The sequence below is a fragment of the Marmota monax genome, unplaced genomic scaffold (genome assembly GCF_021218885.2).
Source record: "Marmota monax isolate L192 unplaced genomic scaffold, Marmota_monax_Labrador192_F-V1.1 WCK01_AAM20220418_F8-fsc00408, whole genome shotgun sequence".
Lineage (NCBI taxonomy): Eukaryota > Metazoa > Chordata > Mammalia > Rodentia > Sciuridae > Marmota > Marmota monax.
The window spans coordinates 337377-361795 of NW_026693691.1; the positions used below are offsets into that span (position 1 = coordinate 337377).

Consider the following 24419-nt stretch of genomic DNA (forward strand, 5'->3'; position numbering starts at 1 on the left):
TCACATTTACCCCCTTTTCATGTGTGTGTGCTAAAACAACTTAAAATCTACTTTTTTGACATTTTTTTATCGATATAAAACCATGTTATTATTAACTCTAGTCCTCATACTGTATATTAAATTTCTGTGCTTATTTATACTATGGCTATAAGACCCAAGTGGGCTGACCTTGGCTGAGCTAAGCAGGGTAGGTCCTAGACATATTAAAACGATGTCTTTCTGTTCCCAGAAATTAATTGAAAAGTTCTTTCCAAATGGGACTTAGAATATCTTACTATTAATTTTTCTAAAACACATACTTTCAAAACTTTTTCTCTTAGATTTCATATGTTGCTGATATTCCAACTCTTTCCCGAGTTTTGAATCAAATTAGTTCCAGATTACAGATTTGTAAAATTTAATTTAATAGAATATGTGCAGCCATGTTTTATTACCCCCATTATGCCTTTGTAATCCTTATATTTCAAGAATACGATTTACTCCCATTCAGAACTGCCACTGTACCACCTTAGGCTGTAGAATGACTTACCCAGGAGAATGACAACACAGAGAAGGATAGCGATTAGGGCTCCTGTACTCAAACCAGCCGAGGACAGGAAGGCTTCTGCATGACAGGTCCGCACGCGCCCATCTCTCTCGCATGCACAAACCCTGATGGTGAGGGTGCTGCTGCTGCTGAGAGAGGGGATTCCACCATCAGAGATCATAATGGGTAGATAATACACATCCTGAATAGTTCGACTAAATCTCCTCCGCCTTGTCAGAATGCTGGCTGTGTTATCTATGATAGACATAAGCAAAACAAAATATACTTAGTGAAGATGCCATTAAAGATTCACATTTCCTTTAATGGATAAAACGGATATGTGTGATTTTTTTTTTTTTAACTCACAAAATGGCCAAGGGAACATGAAGGGGAAATTTTTAAGGAATAGCTAAAATTCATAGTTCAATTGAGAAAATTATTTGAGTAGTTAATAGAGCCAAACTGATGGAATGGTGAAGTCATGGGAGGACAACAGAGACAAAGCCATTTTGAATATGGACTTACTTAGCAGCTAAAATACTTAAGGCATAGAAATGGCCTGAAGCAAATGGATCCTAGTCTTTGTTGTGAACTAGGAGGATCACCCCAAACCTAGACTCTTACTTCAAATGACAGCAACAGATATCTGTACTTCAGCAAACTATTCAGGAGATTTCAATACATTAAAAATGTCTAAGAACCACTGATACAGATGATATTTCTATGAAAACACCACATAGATTGATAAACTTAAAAACTTAACTATAATATGATGCACTTTTGTCAGAGTGAATACACCACATGGAAGTTAAAGGTGACCAAATAGTTCTATTTTATGTGATTTTTTAAATGTTATGTACAGTTTACATTATTAAAGTGGATAATTGTTGAAAATGCAGCCACAAATGTGATTCCAAACAAAAGAAAACCAGAATATGCCTGTGGAAGTGCACTTTTAGCTCCTAAATAGAAAATAGAAAACCCTATGACATGGAGACATTTTTTTCCTTTTTTTTTTTTTTTTTTTTTTTTTTTTTTTGCAGTTGAGTGTTTAGCTTTTGAAAAGAAGAGAGGATTTAGGAAGCAAAGAACTTCCCACCTAGAAAGGCCTCAACAGATAATGAGCTCTTGACAAGGGATAGTCTGTACTTCAATGGAACTGCAAAAAATGTGCTTGGCAGACGCCTCAAGAACTTGAATAAGAAATCAATGAACATGAGGAAGAACATGAAAGTGGTAAGAAAAACACATATATAAATGCATGCATGTATAGGTTTATATTCCTGTACACATATATATCACATGTACATTTATAGATCAAATCCAACTGGAAGTCTATATCGTGTTTATATATGGATCATATTCATATGGAGTCCCATATCATGTGTGAGCATATAAATCATGTCCATGTAAAGGTTTATGTCATGTCTGGGCATGTAGATCATATTTATTGAGATATATCATGTGTATGTGTACATATCAAAATAAAAATGTATGTCTTGGTGAAAATGAAACTTAGGCTACAAGGGCAATAAGAAATCTCTAAAATTTCAAATATACTTAAAAATATTATAGAAAGTCTTAAGAGATAGTCAAGTTAAAAATCATTAACATAAGATTAATAAAGGGAAAACATTGAAGGATAGAACATGTGTGGATGGGAAGTGCTGTGTATTAATTTTCAATAATAAGCAATTGCTAATAATGTGCATCCAGACTTGGTTCTTAGTTTGAACCCTCAATGGCTTGGATGAAGAGAGAGTGTTTTAGAACACTTATTTGCGAAGCCAGTCCAGTTAATGTATTGAACTAGCATTCAAGGACATTTGGAATGACAAAACCGAATATCTTAATCTAAATAAGAACATACAATAAAATATATATTTTAGGTGGCAAATTATGGAGAATTTCAGATGGGCAAAAAACGGGAGATCATATTTTAGTTTCATTTTTCTCTAACCCTTTGGCAACGATATGAACAATTTATAATTTATTTATTATTAGAACCCATGAAATAAACAATGCTATTGCGGTTTCCAGCAAAATTCCTTTCATATGATCGGTGCTTGATAAATAGTAATTTGAGCGACAATCAGCAGGAACTTCTCTTCTATTACAGTTTCTTATTACATTGGCATGTGTTAAGAAATTAAAACCAAAATGAGCTAAACATAACTTGCAGCACTTCAGCAGCAGGAGCTCAGTATGTTCTTTGCTATGTGCTTATTCTTTCTCTTGTTTTGCCTGACTTCCTCTCCGTCAATCCCAGAATGACCCTAAGCTCAATTTTCAGACTCTGGAATCTGCCTGTTCATTTGAGTTTGTAAACATCCTTGTGGCCTCACTTGTCTGTCTGCCAAACCACAAATGCATGATCCAATATGTCATTACGTTCTGATTTGCACCCTGGAATGTCATCCTGTTGACCATCTGCCACACTCCTTCTTGATAATCTTTAAATTCTGCATAAACACAACCATCCATTGTATAAAAATTCTTCCTTCAGATTCATAAATAATGCTGGAAAAAGGTTATAGCCATTTAATTGACCCCACTTAGTTCATAGAGAAACTTATACTATGCTCTCAGAGGAGATTAGAAATTAATCTATTGACATTTATTTGTATTCATATTTATTCTTTATCAGATGTCACACAGTAGCTTTTCTGAGTTTCTTTGTGATGCCTGTTCTTTACCTCACAATAAGAAAATATCTCTTGCTGCAGAGAAGCTCTCATCTATTGTCAGAATTTTTAAAACTCTTCAATCTTTCTTTGTCATTAATTACATCTCTGTTATATGTAAGCTCTCATATAAAGACTGCATAACTAAGACTAAAAATTAAATAAATGCATATAAAACAAATATAAACCTTGAAGACTATCAGCAAATCTCATAACACATACATTTGCATACATGTAAATTTAGAAGTGGAGGGGTATAATAAAGAAAAAAATTAAACTCAAGATACAAAATCATTCATCAACATATTGCAAAAATGCAATTTCAGAAGAAAAGGCAAGGATAGCAGCACAACAATAAGAATATGAACTATAAGAGAAATCATCTACCTAATATTTATAACAGATATTTAATAAATAGCATTATTATTAGCAACTAATGGATTAGCCAAAGTAGAAGAAACTGTTAAAAGTCTCTAAAATTATAAACCCTGTAGAAAGTTGTGAGTGTAAATCTTTAGAGAGTTTTACTGTATGCATAATTCTCTTTTTCAGACTGTTTAAAGTTTCACCTTCCTTAATGCAGAGGAAGGGTCAAGTTACTATAGCACCTAGCACCGTATAATTCATACCAAAGAAACAATTTAAGTAAAAGAGTGGAACCTACATTTCCAAGAAAAGAAGGCGAAATAAAGTGGAATGGAACATGGAATAGTAAAATTAGCAGTAACTTTATTTTGTTCTTCTACTTTTATTTTTTTTGGCTTGGTACATATGAATCAACTTTCCTTTATTTATATTTTTATCATTACAAGGGTATAAAAAGTTTGATGCAGTATGACCTGACACAACTCAGAAAGAGGAAACAAAAGCATATTCTTTTATTTAAAGTTAAATGTCCACTAAAAAATTCTCTAGTGTTGAAATTCAGAGTTTTCTACTTTATGATTAAGAGTGTATATGGATTTTAACTTCCCAATAGTCAAGAATCAAGTGTCTAATTTTTGATAAAGCACAGTACTACTCTGTCCAATGCATGTGAGTAAATGTAAGCAAGTGAAGAATCTGAGATTTGACTGGTAGAGAAAGGAGAGCCAGGGAGGAATGAAAGCACTGTGTTAGGCTCTCTTCTCTGACAGGAGATAAGTGACTCAGCAGGGAGTAGTAGCTGGCTCATCTATTAGAGGATGTGTGGTGCTTGATTTGTAAGGCAGGGTGAATTATGTGTGCACTACTTTGTTTAGGACAAAGAGAAATCTCTAAATGTTCTCTTGAAACCCTGTGGATAAAAACAGAATTTAAAATGGTCATTCTCTGTAGCGAAACTAAGTACATTACCACACCAGCTGTGAATTCTTGTTTGAAGGACAAGAATAAACTATGGGAATATAAACTGCTGCAGATCTGACAATGCTGAAATGGATGAAGTGAACATGTTAAAAACTACTAGGATTTCCAATGTGTGTCAACCTAAGTACCTGTATTTCAGAACTAATTCATAGAAGATTTTGAATGAAAGGGCTTGAGAGCAAAGGTTTTTAACAGCTGCATAGTCAATATCAACATTGAAAATATGCTTTATCATAACTCTGTGCGATGGAAATTTAAAGTTCTTCTAATAACCCTAAATAGCCTCCCTTCTCCCAAAACACAAACAAAAAACTTTTTGTTTTAGATTGCATTTAAATGTTTTGCTAAAAGTTATAAAGAAACATAATAGCCAATATATTTATTTTAGAAGCATAAATGTATTTTATTGCAAAGAAATGAAAAGTAATGAAGCAAAACAAAAACCAAAATATTAGAAATATTGGAAGAAGGTTAAAAGGACAAGGTTTGTTAAAGACTTTGGGAGATGGTGCAGTCTTTAGGGGAAGGGCCTATTGGAAGGAAGTTAGACCAATGGATACTGAGCATTTCAAGAGTATATGGGACCCTGGTCCTTTCCTCTATCTCTTTGCTTACAAGCTGGTATTAGGCAAGCAACTTTGCTCCACCACACCTTCCATAATGTTCTTCCTCACTACAGGCCCAAAGCAAGGGGAACAAGCGACATAGACTAAAACCTCTCAAAACATGAACCTTCACTGATTTTCTCAAGTATTTTGTCACCATGAGGGAAAACTGACTAGCACAGGCAGTCTACAAAATCTTGGTAAATATGATTGTAAATGATAATTTTCATAGCATTTTTATTGTTTTAAAATGAATTCATTTTAAAAGAATATTAAGGTCTATTAAAATTGGAATATATGTATCCAATAAAAGAACTTAGGGACCAACACTAATAATATTTTTGGTAGCAAATCATCAAAAAATTTTAAAGAATAAATTTGAAAGATAAATTGAGTTGGAACCTTGTAAACAAAGAGAGATAGACATGTATACTTATTGTAATCTCTTTCTTTACAAAAATCTGTGATTTACAAATGTACTCTTACAGTTAGAATTAAGCTTAAGACTTAAGTCAGACAAATCTTCTTGCATTAAATAAAGCCTAGTCTCTGAAGAGACAGCATGAAGATCATGAAACAGAATAGACATGCCATGGTAGAGGAATTATTTTATATTAGGGGATTAGGATATATATTACAAAATGCATGCACAAAGTATTCTAAGTCCATAATCCTGGTTTGAGCCAAAATTTTAAAAAATCTGAGATTTTATGGCCAAAGTTTATTTGCTATAGAGAATAAGAACGGGAAATCATATAATAGAATGTTTTGGTGCTAAAATGAAAATTTTACAATTTAAGGGAAGATAATAGCAGAAATATACATTTGAATCAGAAAACATTTCATACGTTTATTGCTCTAACTTTAAAATTAACTTCTAAACTTTGGTTGTAAATTTCAATAAAATGTGTCACTACCAATATAGTAAAGTAAAAATAAGGCCATTATTAAAGAAAAATCTTTGCAATATACATTTTAAAGTATATATTGCTAAAATAAATCCTTTACTTACTTGGTAATTATCCAAATCCAATCATTAATATTTAATAATTTGTGAACAATGCATTTCCAGATAAATATTAAAGATTTTTTTGCTTATCATGTTTTTTTTTTTTTTAATTTTTTATTGTGGGTTGTTCAAAACATTACAAATTTCTTGACATATCATATTCCATACTTTGATTCTAGTGGGTTATGAACTCCCACCTTCACCCCATACACAGATTGCAGATTCACATCAGTTACACATCCATTGATTTACAAATTGCCATACTAGTGTCTGTTGTGCTCCGCTGCCTTTCCCATCATCCACCCTCCCCCCTCCCCACCTCTCCCCTCCCCTCCCCTCCTCTCTCTCTACCCCCTCCACTGTATAACCCTGAGGGTCTCCTTCCATTACCGTGCAATTTACCTTCTCTCTCCCTTTCCCTCCCACCTCTCATCCCTGTTAAATGTTAATCTTCTTCTCCTGTTCTTCGTCCCTACTCTGTTCTTAGTTACTTTCCTTATATCAAAGAAGACATTTGGCATTTGTTTTTTAGGGATTGGCTAGCTTCACTTAGCATAATCTGCTCTAATGCCATCCATTTCCCTGTAAATTCTATGATTTTGTCATTTTTTAATGCAGAGTAATACTCCATTGTGTATAAATGCCACATTTTTTTTATCCATTCGTCTATTGAAGGGCATCTAGGTTGGTTCCACAGTCTTGCTATTGTGAACTGTGCTGCTATGAACATCGATGTAGCAGTGTCCCTGTAGCATGCTCTTTTTAGGTCTTTAGGGAATAGACCAAGAAGGGGAATAGCTGGGTCAAATGGTGGCTCCATTCCCAGCTTTCCAAGAAATCTCCATACTGCTTTCCAAATTGGCTGCACCAATCTGCAGTCCCACCAGCAATGTACAAGTGTACCCTTTTCCCCACATCCTCGCCAGCACTTGTTGTTGTTTGACTTCCTAATGGCTGCCAATCTTACTGGAGTGAGATGGTATCTTAGGGTGGTTTTGATTTGCATTTCTCTGACAGCTAGAGATGTTGAGCATTTTTTCATGTACTTGTTGATTGACTGTATGTCCTCCTCTGTGAAGTGTCTGTTCAGGTCCTTGGCCCATTTGTTGATTGGGTTGTTTGTTCTCTTATTGTCTAATTTTTTGAGTTCTTTGTATACTCTGGATATTAGGGCTCTATCTGAAGTGTGAGGAGTAAAGATTTGTTCCCAGGATGTAGGCTCCCTATTTACCTCTCTTATTGTTTCTTTTGCTGAGAAAAAACTTCTTAGTTTGAGTAAGTCCCATTTGTTGATTCTAGTTATTAACTTTTGTGCTATGGGTGTCCTATTGAGGAATTTGGAGCCCGACCCCACCGACTGTAGATCGTAGCCAACTTTTTCTTCTATCAGACGGCGCGTCTCTGATTTGATATCAAGTTCCTTGATCCATTTTGAATTCACTTTTGTGCATGGCGAGAGAAAGGGATTCAGTTTCATTTTGTTGCATATGGATTTCCAGTTTTCCCAGCACCATTTGTTGAAGATGCTATCCTTCCTCCATTGCATGCTTTTAGCCCCTTTATCAAATATAAGATAGTTGTAGTTTTGTGGATTGGTTTCTGTGTCCTCTATTCTGTACCATTGGTCCACACGCCTGTTTTGGTACCAGTACCATGCTGTTTTTGTTACTATTGCTCTGTAGTATAGTTTGAAGTCTGGTATCGCTATACCGCCTGATTCACACTTCTTGCTTAGCATTGTTTTTGCTATTCTGGGTCTTTTATTTTTCCATATGAATTTCATGATTGCTTTCTCTATTTCTACAAGAAATGCCATTGGGATTTTGATTGGCATTGCATTAAACCTATAGAGAACTTTTGGTAATATCGCCATTTTGATGATGTTAGTTCTGCCTATCCATGAACAGGGTATATTTTTCCATCTTCTAAGATCTTCTTCTATTTCTCTCTTTAGGGTTCTGTAGTTTTCATTGTATAAGTCTTTCACCTCTTTTGTTAGGTTGATTCCCAAGTATTTTATTTTTTTTGAAGATATTTTGAATGGAGTGGTTGTCCTCATTTCCATTTCAGAGGATTTGTCGCTGATATACAGGAATGCCTTTGATTTATGCGTGTTGATTTTAAATCCTGCCACTTTGCTGAATTCATTTATTAGCTCTAATAGTTTCTTTGTAGAGCCTTTTGGGTCTGCTAGATATAGAATCATATCATCTGCAAATAGTGATAATTTAATTTCTTCTTTTCCTATTTTTATGCCTTTAATTTCTTTCGTCTGTCTAATTGCTCTGGCCAGTGTTTCGAGAACTATGTTGAAGAGAAGTGGAGAGAGAGGGCATCCCTGTCTTGTTCCAGATTTTAGAGGGAATGCCTTCAGTTTTTCTCCATTCAGAATAATGCTAGCCTGAGGCTTAGCATAGATTGCTTTTACAATATTGAGGTATGTTCCTGTTATCCCTAGTTTTTCTAGAGTTTTGAACATAAAGGGATGCTGTACTTTGTCAAATGCTTTTTCCGCATCTATCGAGATGATCATATGGTTCTTATTTTTAAGTCTATTGATGTGGTGAATAACATTTATTGATTTCCGTATATTGAACCAGCCTTGCATCCCAGGGATGAATCCTACTTGATCATGGTGTACAATTTTTTTTATATGTTTTTGTATCCGATTCGCCAGAATTTTATTGAGGATTTTTGCATCTAGGTTCATTAGAGATATTGGTCTGTAGTTTTCTTTCTTTGAAGTGTCTTTGTCTGGTTTAGGTATCAGGGTGATGTTGGCCTCATAGAATGAATTTGGAAGTTCTCCCTCCTTTTCTATTTCCTGAAGTAGCTTGAAAAGTATTGGTATTAGTTCTTCTTTAAAGGTTTTGTAAAATTCTGCTGTATACCCATCGGGACCTGGGCTTTTCTTAGTTGGTAGTCTTTTGATGGTTTCTTCTATCTCCTCAATTGATATTGGTCTGTTTAGGTTTTCTATATCCTCCTGACTCAATCTGGGCAGATCATATGACTTAAGAAATTTATCTATGCCTTCACTATCTTCTAATTTATTGGAGTATAAGGATTCAAAATAGTTTTTGATTATCTTCTGTATTTCTGAAGTGTCTGTTGTGATATTGCCTTTTTCATCCCGTATGCTAGTAATTTGAGTTCTCTCTCTTCTTCTCTTCACTAGCATCGCTAAGGGTCTGTCGATTTTGTTTATTTTTTCAAAGAACCAACTTTTAGTTTTGTCAATTTTTTCAATTGTTTCTTTTGTTTCGATTTCATTAATTTCAGCTCTGATTTTAATTATTTCTTGCCTTCTACTTCTTTTGCTGTTGTTTTGCTCTTCTTTTTCAAGGATTTTGAGATGAAGTATGAGATCATTTATTTGTTGGTTTTTTCTTTTTTTAAGGAATGAACTCCAAGCAATGAATTTTCCTCTTAGAACTGCTTTCAATGTGTCCCATAGATTCCGATATGTTGTGTCTGTGTTTTCATTTATCTCTAAGAATTTTTTAATTTCCTCCTTGATGTCTTCTATAACCCATTGATCATTCAGTAACCTATTGTTCATTCTCCAATTGATGTATGCTTTTTCCTTCCTTCTTTTATCGTTGATTTTCAGTTTCATTCCATTATGATCAGATAAGATGCATGGTAATATCTCTACTCCTTTATATTGTCTAAGAGTTGCCCTGTGACATAATATATGATCTATTTTTGAGAAGGATCCATGTGCTGCTGAGAAAAAAGTGTAACTGCTTGATGTTGGGTGGTATACTCTATATATGTCAATTAGGTCTAGGTTATTAATAGTGTTATTGAGTTCTATAGTTTCCTTATTCAACTTTTGTTTGGAAGATCTGTCCAGTGGCGAGAGAGGTGTGTTGAAGTCTCCCATGATTATGGTGTGGTGGTCTATTAGGCTCTTGAACTTGAGAAGAGTTTGTTTGACGAACATAGCTGCACCATTGTTTGGGGCATAAATATTTATGATTGTTATGTCTTGTTGGTGTATGGTTCCCTTAAGCAGTATGTAGTGTCCCTCTTTATCTCTTTTGATTAACTTTGGCTTGAAATCTATTTTATTTGATATGAGTATGGACACGCCTGCTTGTTTCCGAAGTCCATATGAGTGATATGATTTTTCCCAACCTTTCACCTTCAGCCTATGTATGTCTTTTCCTATCAAATGCGTCTCCTGTAGGCAGCATATTGTTGGGTCTTGTTTTGTGATCCATTCTACTAGCCTGTGTCTCTTAATTGGTGAGTTTAAGCCATTAACATTTAGGGTTATTATTGAGATATGGGTTGTTCTTCCAGCCATATTTGTTTATTTCTGTTACTAAACATTGTTTGTTTTCCTCTTTGATTGTTTCCCCCCCCCCCTTTACTGTCCTACCTCCCACTGTTGGTTTTCATTGTTATTTTCCATTTCCTCTTCCTGTAATACTTTGGCTAGGATGTTTTGAAGAGATGGTTTTCTAGCTGCGAATTCTTTAAACTTTTGTTTATCGTGGAAGGTTTTAATTTCATTCTCCATCCTGAAGCTTAATTTCGCTGGATACACAATTCTTGGTTGGAACCCATTATCTTTCAGTGTTTGAAATATGTTATTCCAGGATCTTCTAGCTTTCAGAGTCTGTGTTGAAAGATCAGCTGTTATCCTGATTGGCTTGCCCCTAAATGTAATCTGCTTCCTTTCTCTTGTAGCTTTTAAAATTCTCTCCTTATTCTGTATGTTGGGCATCTTCATTATAATGTGTCTAGGTGTGGATCTCTTATGATTTTGCACATTCGGCGTCCTGTAGGCTTCTAGGATTTGGGATTCTGTCTCATTCTTCAAGTCTGGGAAGTTTTCTTGTATTATTTCATGGAATAGACTGCTCATTCCTTTGGTTTGGAGCTCTGTACCTTCCTGTATCCCAATGACTCTTAAGTTTGGTCTCTTAATGTTATCCCATATTTCTTGGATGTTCTGCTCATGGTTTCTTAACAGTCTTGCTGAGCTGTCTATGTTCTTTTCCAGTTGAAATACTTTGTCTTCATTGTCTGATGTTCTATCTTCTAAGTGTTCTACTCTGTTGGTAGTATTCTCCATTGAGTTTTTAAGTTGGTTTATTGCTTCCTGCATTTCTAGGATTTCTGATTGCTTGTTTTTTATAACCTCTATCTCCCTGTATAGTTGATCCTTTGCTTCCTGGATTTGTTTGCGTAATTCGTTGTCGAAGTGATCTTTCATTGTCTGATTTTGCTGTTTAATGTCTTCCTTGATACTCCAGATCATCTGAAGCATGTATATCCTGAATTCTTTATCTGACATTCCATCTGCTGCAGCTGTTACCTCTTCTAAAGTTGCGTTGACCTGCATTGCTTGTGGTCCTTTCTTTCCTTGTCTTTTCATACTGCTTGCGTATCTTTCCTGCAGGTGCGGGCGGCGGCTCTGCTCTCTCCTTATTCCAATTGGGGTGTCGTGGCTACCACGCCGGCAGGTCACTGGGCCTGTTCTGGGAGCTGGTGGCGGCTCTGTTCTGCCCCTACTCCAATTGGGGTGTCGTGTCTGTCGTACCAGCAGGCCACTGGGCCTGTCCTGCTGGTCGGTCGCAGATCTGCCCACCTTTCGGGCACGAGTGGAGGCTCTGCTTTGCCCCTACTCCAATTGGGGTGTCGTGACTACCCCGCCTGCAGGATGCTGGGTCTGTTCCTGGCAAGGGAGGCGACTCTGCTCTGTCCCTACTCCAATTAGGGTGGTGTTTGTACCCCGCCGGCAGGCTCCTGGGCCTGATCCGCCGGTCTGTTGTAGGTCTGCCTACCTTGAAGGCGCTGGCGGCGGATCTGCCCTGCCCCTCCTACCACGCCTGCGGACCCCTGGGCCTGATCTGCAGGTTGATCACTGGTCTGCTCACCCTGCGGGCACGGGTGGCGGTTCCGCTCCACCCCCACTCCAATTGGGGTCACGTGACCACCACACCGGCAGGGCCTGATCCGGGCGTGGGATAAGGATCTGCTCTGCCCCTACTCGAGTTGGGGTGACGTGTGTACCACACTGGCAGGCCACTGGGCCTGACCCGCCAGGCTGTCACAGGTCTGTTTACCTTGCAAGCGCGAAGGGCGGCTCTGCCCTGCCCCTCCTACCACGCCCATGTACTACTGGGTCGTGGGTCTGCCCACCTGGCGGGTGTGGGTGGCGGCTCCGCTCCGCCCCCTCTCCAATTGGGGTCACGCGGTCACCACGCTGGCGAGCCGCTGGGCCTGCTCCGGGGGCTGGCGGCGGCCCGGCTCCTTCCCTCCGGCTCGAGGACAAATTGAGGAGACTCGGGTGACTGAGCCTCACCCCCCTTACCAGAAGACCAACTGCTTATGTCACCGCTGGTATTGATGAAGATCTCTCCTCCACCGCTTTCTGCTGACATCAGATCTCTGCCATGTTGGTATCCTATGCGAATGGCAGCATTTCGTTCCCCTTGCCAGGCAACCCAAGCAATGGGTGAGTCCTGACCTGCCCTCAGCAGGACCCGGACCGAGACACAGTTTCCGCGGGCTCCTAGCCCCGGTCCAGGGAAGTTCCGGGAGCCGGAACTCGGCCGCTCCGTGCTCGGTGTAAGCTCCTATAAGTGTAGGCTCCAAGAAGCAGCCCCCGCGGGCTCAGTTCCGGGAGCCGGAATTCGGCCGCTTAGTGTTTGGTGTATGCTCTGATAGTAGCAGGGTCCAAGAAGCAGCCTCCGCGGGCTCCGCAGCCCTGAGCCAGGGCGGTTCCGGGACGGTTCCGGGAGCCGGAACTCGGCCGCTCTGTGCTCGGTGTAAGCTCCTATAAGTGTAAGCTCCAAGAAGCAGTCCCCGCGGGCTCAGTTCCGGGAGCTGGAATTCGGCTTCTTGGTGTTTCGTGTTTGCTCTGATATTAGCAGGGTCCAAGAAGCAGCCTCCGCAGGCTCCGCAGCCCGGAGCCAGGGCGGTTCCGGGACGGTTCCGGGAGCCGGGACTTGGCCGCCCCGCGCTCCGTGTTCACTCCGATAAGATCAGATTTTAAGAAGCCCCCAGGCGCTGAACCCTAGCAATCTGTCTGCAAGCCGCAGGCGAATTGCAGCCTGAAATTACCTGTTCTATGGCTGAATGAGCTGCGGTCAGTCAAAAACAGGTGTGGTGACGTCAGTTTACCAACATGGTGGCTGCTGGCCTCCTCTGTGGTCTGACCGGTGTGGAGAACCGAGATGGACCGCTTCCTTCCCCGTCTCGAACCCAGAATTCAGCCCTGAGTGCGGTGCTTGCGCGTCTGGCAGAAACTGCAGCGCTGTAACCCTGCGTCTCTATCCCAGCGCGCCTTGCAGACTCTAGCCGCGGGGCGATTTGCTGAATAAGCAGTATTACCCTCCGTGCGACAAACCTCTCGCGTTTGAGTCCCCGTAGCCGATCCTCATGCGATGGAAATCCTTCCTCCAGGTTCCGGCGCACCCCACTATTGCTGGAAATTCCTAACAAGATATCCTTTAGCCGTCCTGACTTGTCATACTCCCACACAGTGAAGCAGCACACGGGGGTAATGCACTCCCCTTGCCGCCATCTTCCCTCCTCTCTGTTTTTTTTTTTTATTCACTACAATTTGGTACTAAAGCAACTAAGCAATGAATGACAATGTATCTATTGAGAGCACAGAATAGAGAATGATGCATAACAATCTGTACTCAAGGGTGAATTAAAATGTCACCTGGCTTCTGCTTTCCTGCACTTCCCCGGATGGATTTTTCTCCCCAGTGTGACTGATGATGCCTTCCTCATCTTGGTACTCTCTTAAACTCTCCCCTAGTTGGAAACTGTACTCTGATTTACTCTGCCTGGAAGAATGGACTCTACCTTAAAAGTGTAATGATGCTTTCATCTTTTAAACTAAAAACTTGTAGTAATTGAAGTTACTGATATTCCACTGACTTCAAATGCAAGTTGCATTTCATGTCAGCCTCACTTTTCTGACTAGATCACAAGCCCCTGGAAAGCAGGAGATATGTTTTCTAAGTCCCCACATTCTGCCTACTTAGTTCACTGCTTTCTATGCTGGAAAAAGTAATATCACTTGAAAGATTAAGAAGTGCAAGAAAACTAATGTTAAAAGCTGACTATAGAATTTCTCTTAGTTGAATGACAATTTTCTCCAGGAAAGGCAAGGAAGAATGGTTATACAGAGCAGGTGGAGTGATTGGAATGGCCATGCTGAGCCCAAGGTGTGAACAGAGATGGAGGAGATAGAACTGCATGAGTATATGTTTAAAAAGCTTTTCATTTTTAATTAAATCAATAAATGAATAAGTTCCCATTGAAAATAATCAAAGTGCATATGATATTTCTAAAAAAGTACTATATAGTCTATTATTTTATTACTATTGCTTTTATTATGATTATGTTCTATTCATTATACTCAATTCATTGTTTCTGGCAGATGTTTAATAATCATGTATTGAATAATTCATACTTTGAATTTACCTTCAATACTTTAACATTCTTATTTTTTCTTATTTTAATTTGCCTGCAAAAAGTCCATATATTTTTTCCTAATTAAATTTTATGTTAATTTATACGGTTATATTCACTGATGCATAAAGTTTTTGTACACTCCCTTCATTAATTTTAAAGTGAATGATATTTTAGATGGGAAGATAATTCTTTCATTTTAGTTTATTCTTTCAAATGTCACTAAATGGGCATTGGCTCTTGTAATTTTAGAGTATTTTTACTACATCCGATCACTTTACAATTTTAAATTACTGTCTGGAAATTTATAGAATTATTTTACATTTTGTTATGTCAAAGGATTTCTCTAGGAGATATCTATATCATTTCAATCTTGAACCAAAATCTTCCTTCACTGAGGGTGTTTGTTTCTTCAATAATGCTTTTTCTATTTAATTTATCTGTATTGCTCATTTTATGACTACAGTATATCATGTGATACCAAATTCTCTGTAATTTAATCTATCTTTGCAAGAATAAAAATAACACTAATCATCATCCTCCTATCTCAATTTTACAAAGACAACGCTGAGTCATGGTAAAAGCCAGGGCTGGGACATGGTTGGCCTCATACTTAATTAGTAGAGATACCAGAAAGACAAGCTGTTTGCAGAATCAACCTCTGAAACACTGTTCTGTGTTTCTTCTCCTTTTGTTCTTTCTGATCACTAATTCCACTTAAAGCAGCATCCATTTGAATTTTTTCACCCTACCAGGTTTTTAAATTGTTCATTGTCCATGTTTTCATGTGTCAGTGTGAACAGTCTCATATTTATGTCTAATTAAGATTTTATTTTCCTTTCTAGCACATATAATTTGTTTTAATACATACTGATTTTCTGTCCTTCAACATAATTCATCCCTTCCATGCTCTGTGATCTTTCACTTAGGTAAGTTGTTTAAACAAAGTTCCCAGGGATTCTCCTAATAAAATAAATGATGATGGTAAATTTAAACCAGACCTAAATATTTTCTTAAAATCCTCATATCCTCTCTCCTTTGGAGATGACATTCAGGATACATACATAGGCCAAGTTTATTTATCCAAGCATATTATTCCAGTAAATATTTTAGAGGAAGAATCCATTCTTATGCTACAAATCCATTCTTATGCTACTGTTATCTGACATCCTGACCCATTATCTAAATTGAGCTGCTCTTTCCATGCAATCTGTTTGCTTATACTAATAACCAATGAGAGATTGGGGTTACGTACTGAGACAGAAACTAGAAGAGCATTTGGAAGTTTCTTGGATCTGGAACCAAATTGGAAACCAATGGGTCTCATATCTGAATACAAGGCAGATTTTTTCCTAAAGCATATTTTTTTAAATTAAAAATTTAAGAAAAAAAAGTTTAGCTGAAACACTTTGAAGAAGAAAACAAAGTATAGTGTTATATCTTGCTGTTGAACAAACAATGGTAAAAGTTAGGGACCACAAGCACACTCTCAGTAAAGAGTCCTAGAGTGGCATGCTCCAGGAATAGGAACAAAGCAGGGATAAACTTCATCTAAACAGAACTGCAAATCATCCTTGTCTCAGTTAAAACTCTGATTGGATAAAAGTGAAAATCCCTTCTATGCTTGTTTATAAGAATAAACAATGAATATTCTCTACAGAAATACACTAGCATTTAAGCTTCTTCTAGTGCTAAGGCTTGGTCGTCTCTGCCCTAACATTCAGGTGTTGAAAACTTGGGCACCAGAGCAATAAAGTGTTGGGTGGTGATATTACCAGGAGGTAGGTGGATCCATTTCCCATGAGTGAATTAATGCCACAATAAAAGCAGCTTGCTGTGTGGGCCCTCTCTCTTCTGCCCTACTGCCATGTCAGGGACAGAATTCTTTCCCTATAGAGGATGAAATAATCAAGTCTAATCTTGGAAGCAGAGACTGCTCCCTAACCATACACCAGCCTCCACAATTTTGAGGAATAAATTTCTGTTCTCCATGATTAGCCAGTTTCAAGTAATTACTGCAAGTAATTAGACACATCAAGAATGAAGACTATATATCCGAGTTTTGTCTCCCTTCCACATTCACCCACCAAACACAGATATGCTAAAAGGATTAGAATAGTCTGACAATTGTTGTTAAAAATCACAAGAATAATACATTAAAAATAGGGAAAAAATGCAAAAGAAAAAAGTTCCCCGGTTTTTTGTAGATAAAAGTAAAAAAAAAAAATGACTATCTGGCTAAGCACGGACTATTTGGTCTACATTTTTCTGAGTGCACATATTTTCTCTGGTAAGACTCCTGCGTCTTTAAGTATATCATTAGCTCCATGCTGGTGTTTCTACCAATATACTCCCAGCATATGTCACAGTGAGTAATAAAAACTAGGCCCAAAATAAAGAATGTTTTTTTATAAACAAGATGGAACATTTAAGAAGACTTTTGTTCTGCAATGTTAAGATAAATTTGCAGGTTCCAAATTAATGAGGTAGAAAACATAAGGCAGGAAAGATCTAATGGGGAGAGGAGAGATCTAGAAAAACATGAAATGCTGTTTTTAATTTGGTTATTTTGCAAGTTGTTCTGGCTATTACACAGGGAATACTGTCAGAGTTTACATGAATGAAGATCTTTTTAGTTGGTTTGAAGAAATTAGCTACCTTATTGTTACTAGGCATAAATACTCTAAATGTCTGCCTCTGGAATTAGCATAGTATACACATATTAATAAGTTATAAATATATAGATGCTTTTACAGAAGTTTCTAGTACAGTTTAGTTCAATGATGTATTAATAATTGTGAAAGGTCTTATCTGAGATTTTGTTCAGCTTTCAAGCTAATAAATTAACCTACCATAATTTAAGGTGACTGGGGAGGACACATGTTCCTGGAGCAGAGATGAAGGAATTTTTCCTCATGTCCACATCAACAGCATAGACACTTGTTCATATAAATTCCCTAGCAATCTAGGGTGAAAATAGTGAGGTGCAAGAGTCCAGGAGCACTGTGTGCACACAATGAGTTTGTATGCCTGCTAAAGAATCTTGAGTTTGGAAATCATAGATCATTTGTAATGAATTGCAAGCAAACATGCCCAAAAAGTGTTTTAAAGAAGTCCTTATCCTCATTCAACTGCAGAGTAAATAAAAATATCCTTTGTTCTTAAAAGGCATCCCGTACCTTCCAGGGCTATTTATTACACAGATATTTTAGAAGCTGTAGTCTAGAACCAAAGGGTAATTAATGCTTTTGCTTGCAAGGCAGGAAAGGATGAATGCCAGGTTTTATAGTTTAGTTGTGTAATGTCCTCCAAAAGCTTGTGTGAGATTGAATAAGGACAGTTTAGAGGTAAAAGAATTGGGTTATGAATGATTTAACATAATCAGTACATTAATCACCTGATAGGGATTAACTAGGTGGTAATTGTAGGTAGGTAGGGTGTGGCTGAGACTCTAGTTCCCTGGGGGTGTGCCTTTTGGGAACTCCCTCTCTCCCTCTCTCTCTCTCTCTCTCTCTCTCTCTCTTTCTCTCTCTCCCTCTCTCCCTCTCTCTCTCTCTCTGCTTCCTAGTCACCACGTTCAGAGATGCTCCCCACCTCCACACATTTCCATTATAATGCTCTGCCTCACCTTGAAACCCTAGGAATGGTGAAAGCCATCTATAGACTGAGAACCAAAATAAATTTCGACTCCTCTAAAATTGTTCTTGTCAGGTCTTTTGGTCACAGCAATAGAAAAGATGACTAACACACCAACTATGGAAAATTGTTGTCTCATATAAGCACTCTGAGGAGAGGATATAAACATTTGAAGAAGTTGTGGTACTGTGATTCACGAAGAGGAAAATCTTCAGGTCTTAAGGCATGACACACTAAATTACAGTGTTTCCCTTAAATAGTTTCCATACTTTCCATGCAGTTATGATTGAAATCATAAAAATGGAGAAGACTGGAAGATTTATTTCCATAGTCTAAGAAACTGTGAAAGTGACTACAGCCTGCCCCTTTCACCACCTCTTAATTTTATGTCCACTTTCTATAGCTGTTGACATCATGTGAAATTTTAATCCTGGTCTACTCCCGTGATTTTTCCCACCTTAGGACCTTGTGACTTCCAATCTTTTGTCTAAAACTTTTAGCCACTGCCCTTATTCTGATAAATTTCACTCATCTTATTCCAGAACAGGCACATATCTTATCTGTCCTTACTGTGCATCATGCTTATTCTCTGTACCATTCCATGTGTGATCACTGTATCACATGAGATGTTTTTGAGGGCAGGAAATAGATCCTGACTATACTTGTGAAGAGATCAACACTTAGAGAAACTGACATAAATAGTGTTCAGGTTCACACTAGTTGAGTAAGTGAGTTCCTATTTTGTGCTACAAACATGCTTTAGTTATTTTAGTGAAACTTTTCACTCATACAGAAATTAAAAGAAAATACTACCACTCAAACTTTATATATATTATAATGCTACTTTTGTTTAGATATGTCTCAGAAAAATAAGACATTGCATAAATATCCACCTGATTTCACTTCTCATTTCCACCCACAGTTGACCACATTTCTGAATTTCATCTGTATTATTCCTAACCATATATTTCAAATTTATTAATTATTTACTTAGTTATTCATAATTCCTATATATTTAATGAATATAGTTATAATTGATATATAGTCTATGTATACATGCACATGGATATATCATCAAAATATGTATACTTATACACACATGATAATTTACTATTAAATGATAATTTATATATTTTATATATATAAAATATATAAATTATCATTTATATAAATGATAATATATATATATCATTATATATAAATATTATATATAATTTATATATCATTTATATATATAAATTATATAAAATATTTATATATAATTTATATATATATAAATTTACATAAAATTTACATAAAATTTATATATATAAATTTCTATATCCTTCTCCATGTAGTTTTATATAGTTTACAATACATTTAGAAACTTCATTCTTATTTTGATAAATATTTTCCAATTATTTATACATATATTTGTCTTCTATAATTGTTCTCATTTTATCTGAAGAATTTCTGATTTGTTTTTGTTTGTATGTTAGTTTTGATGGCTCTATGTCAATGAGGTACATCCACAACGTTTTTTATTTTATTTTACTTTTTGTGACAGGTGTCTTGCTAAATTGCTGAGGCTGGCCTGGAACTAGCAATGCTCGTGACTTAGTTTCCCAAGTAGTTTGGATTACAGTTGTGCCCAGCTAATTCCTTTTTCTTTGAATAAAGATATTATTTCTTTATTTTCTGTTTTTATTTTCAGAACACTAAATATTTCTATTGAAATGCTTTTCATTTATGAGTATCTTTGTTACTTAGAGTGAATTTATTTTTTGATATATATTTTTTAATCTAACTCCCTATTGAAAATTAAAATTCTTCATCTTTATCATACACAGCAATATACATTTCTTTCTCTGCTGTTTGGATATATCTGTGTTTCTTACCTCATCCTTTCCATAAAGTATTTGGATACGTTGCTAAAATATGGCTTTCTAATTAGATGCCCTGGCTTGGGGACTGTGTGTGCTTTCTTTTGTGTCTCTGAATATGCACTTTCATTTAAGCAGTAGGCTCAAAAACATAATGGTCTTAAGTTTTTTTTTTTTTTCTTCTGGACTGAATTTTATGTTCTAGGGGCCTGTGAATGTCTATGAATTCATATAATATAATGCTCAAGCACCCCAGTTACAGGAGTATTGGATTTCTAATTTGAATATTTTACACTATTATTAATAATTTTCTTCTTTGTGAATAAACTATATTATTCTAATTCATTTATATACAATTAGTTCTTCTAAGGTGACTTAGTAGTATTTCTAATTATGAATAATCCATGTCACAACTGAGGCTCAAGAGGTTAAGCAGTTCAGCTTTTATAGTGCAACCAAGACATTCTGCTGAAGCACATTTTAAACTATGCATTAATACAATTTTTAAAGAGAATTACTGTTTTTTTCTACTGAAGGTAAATTGTTTATTATTTATAATTTATTGAACCCTCAAAAGCTATAAGATATTTTTTAAAATATTTTAAAACATCCTTATACAACTGTCGACAGGCTCCTCTCACTTGAAAAAGATTAACCAGTTTAAGCATTCATTTGCTTGAACAAAATAGTTGCTTAAGAAATCACACATATATCCTTTCAACAATGAGTGCATAGTTTGAAGGAATATGATTTCAGTCTACTAAGGCAGAAAGTTAAATGCTACCTCCAATTATATATTTATTTGGAATGCAGGAAAATCTGAATTTTTTTTTTAAATTCACATGTTTATATACTAAACATGTGTGGATTATAGCATAGGATGTTCAGATGTAAGTAAATTTACAATGATGAGTTAAATGCAATTTATCCTAAACAAATATATATCCTTATAAGCAGAGTAGACCATGAGGCTACTTAAAATGGGAGAGACAATGAAGATGTGTATTTCATATGAACCCTATGGCTGCATTCACATTGTAGTATATACTCATTAGTAAAATTTAAAGACACTCAAGGATAATGGCAAAAATGCTTTTGTAGAAGTGTACCAAAAGAAAATTAAATGTTGATTCCACAATTTATGTAACATTTTCCTTCATGTCAATTTGAGGCAATTATTAAATCTCAACAGTACCCAGATTAATATGATCAGTATGTATGATGGTGCATGCCTGCAATCCCAGAGACTGGGGATCCTAAGATAGAAGGATCACAAGTTGGAGACAAGCCTCAGCCATTTAGAAAGACCCTAAGCAACTTAGCAAGACTATGTCTTAAACTAACTAAATAAATAAATACATATGTAAGTAAAAAAGCTGGAGATGTTGCTCAGTGCTTAAGTGCCCTTGTATTCAATCCCCAGCACGAAAAAAAAAATCATGATAAAAGTTAATTTGGAGGAAAATGTTGATGCTAATTAGAAAGCTACACAAACTGAATGGCTTATTATTTGTCTAGATTATGAGGAATCCACCAAATAAAATATCCAAATAATGATGAATCTTCTTAGTTACTAAATTATGGTATTTATTCCTCCCCTCAATACAGAATATTAAACAAAAATGATTTTTAAAACTTCCATAACACCTCACAATTATGCATATTTCCACCTATACTCTGGAAAATGTTCCTAACAACAAAAGGAAATATAATTTCCCCAGCATATATTTCCTGATAGCTTTGATAATATAGATGATTTCAAACATTGCATTTCCATTCATAACTGTCTCTAGAATATATTTTTCATTTTTTCTAATTTAAATATTTTTACCTCCTAGCAGTTGTAGCAACTCGCATAAACATTTTTGTCAGCTTAGATTTCTCTTAAAATTTGCCCAAGAGCATATTACTTGTGTATTTCTTGTTTAAAGGAATGCTTCTGAATAAATTCAAAGAAAACTATTTGTACATATGGCTCAATTTTAAATACAAGCTATTCACAGATTGTAACACATTGACATCAACTTGACACTGAATGCTGATTTTCAAGCTGTTTGTGGGTATATAAGAATAAAGAAAAACTAATCAGGCATCTTCCATATTAAGTCATAGCAAAAAACACACAGAAAAAAATATATTTATGTTCACCTTCATTGTCCTTAAGGGTGAAGTTTGGGTTGATAGATAGGTGTTCATCGAGAAAGAAGTTAAACCTTGGTCCATTGGCAAAATCATCTTTATCTGTGGCACTGATGGTATGAATAACCTAAAGAAGAGAAGCATACTAAATAGTAAATTTAATTTGGCTTATTCCCTTGGTTTTAATTATGCCATATAATTTTAGTTGTTACAAGGATTTTTAAAGATTCTTTTTCCAAATCAATTGTTTAAAGTTAAACTCATGAAAGCACCAATTACTTTGTTCTCCATTGTATTGGATTTTAGAGGGAAAAAATATTATAATTTATACTCATTTACAGATTTTTTTCTACCAGAGTACAGATACTTTAAAATATTTGTTAATACTCATAATACCTTGGGGCCAATTATATGTAAAGTTTTGTGTGAATGCCTCTTTAGAGAGATGTAAAGCATTGTTTGCACAAAAATAAACACCCCAGTGTTGATGTAGAACAGTCTCTCAGTATATGTGGGTTTCTGTCAGTAATTACAAAAGCAGTGGATGCTTAATTTTTTTTAAAGTATATATTGTGAGGCCTTTGAGATCTTGATCCAATTCCTGTACTTTATTGGTGAACAACCAGAGTCTCACAAATATCATGCTATGTCCCAAATCTTTGAAATAGTGGCAGAGGCAAAATCAGAACCCTTGGTGATTTATCAAGAACCTCTCTTCTTTAGTGGTCAAGAGAAAACAAATCTAAAATCTGGATTCAGTGCACCTTAAGGAGAACACTAAATTAGAGTATATAAATAAATCATTTCTAGTGGTACAAGATCAAAGCAAATTCTAGTAGCTGTGGCCATTGTAGTTTTAAAAACAAATACCCAAGCAAATAAACAAAACGATATTTCTCTCCTTTAAAATTTTATATCCTAAACATTTATGTGTCTCCTTATTTTTTTCCTGCCATGCATTAGACAAATTAAAAACAAAGAGAGGAAAAAGAAAACAATAAGTTTGTATTTTCTGCTTATGAAATGTATTATGTCAATTGCAAAATGTGATATGTTTATAAAAATATTTTATCCAATTTAAATATTTTACAGTAGAAATAATTCACCTAACATTGTCACTGTTGAAACCCAAATCTTCTCCACATATTGAGACAATTAGAAGAAGATGAAGGCATGAAAAAGTACTTCGGAAGAGTGATAGGGGGAGGGAAAACAGAAAAGGCATTTGTGCTCAGGAAATGACAGTCACCAAGTGCTTCCAGATGTGGAAGGGATCACCTTCTTCCACATGTCCCAAGACTCACTCCTGCACATTTTGAAGCCGAAAACTTCATGTGGTTGATGGTGAACTTTCTTCTTCCATTTAAAGAGCAACTACTCTCTAGGTAGATCTTTTCCCATTTGTTTTGCCTCTGAGTAGGAGAATGTATGATGGGTAATCAGATACAATCTGACCATTTTCCTCAAGTGCATGAAAAGCTTCAAATAGAGTTCAGAGTGCCCTGCCAACTGAGAGCTGTACTTACATTCTCTGCACATCAGTTAATTAGTATATGGTTGAAATAAAGACAAAATCAATTTGTCTAATTTGTTTTCAGAGTTAAATAAATACACTTATTTAAAGCAAACATAACTCTCTTAACCCATCCCCATGGCCCACAGTGGTACATACCAGCATACACATATACACATGCAGAAACACATAGCTTTCTCTCTGTTTTCCCTTGTTTCAAAAAGAAACATCCTTCCATGCCCTACTCCTCATTCATTGTGCTTCCGCAACTTGCCATCCTGTTTTCTCTATGACACATTATAGCATGAAGATGCATTTGCAAATTCACTTCTTATCCCAGAATAGATCTCAGAGATATTGATGGAGAACAAATAATTCAGAGGGAATGAGCTGTTTTATGTTTCTTGCTATCACATGTGTAGTATTGTTTCCTTTTCTTTTTTTTAATTTGTTTTAATTAGTTACACATGACAGTACAATGATCTTGACATATCATACATTTGAATCAGATGGGGTATAATTTCTCGTTTTTCTGAGTGTACAGGTTGCAGAATCACATTGGTCATGCAGTCACGTATATACCCACAGCAATAATAATGTCTATTTTATTCTGCTGTTCTTCCATTCCCTCCTTCCCCTCCTCTCCCCTC

General features: G+C 36.2%; 1 protein-coding gene across 2 annotated transcripts in view; it reads right to left on the minus strand.

Annotated features, from left to right (window-relative positions):
- Cdh18 (cadherin 18) overlaps window positions 1-24419 on the minus strand; it is a 319062-nt gene that overhangs the window by 12080 nt on the left and 282563 nt on the right. The window contains exons 9-10 of one of the 2 annotated variants that reach the window (XM_046459923.2): window positions 22266-22383; window positions 530-781 (exon numbers count right to left, since the gene is read on the minus strand). In XM_046459923.2, the coding sequence (XP_046315879.1) occupies window positions 530-781; window positions 22266-22383 (370 nt within the window). The remainder of the gene's footprint in view (window positions 1-529; window positions 782-22265; window positions 22384-24419) is intronic. The other variant, XM_046459924.2, reaches the window with a different exon arrangement.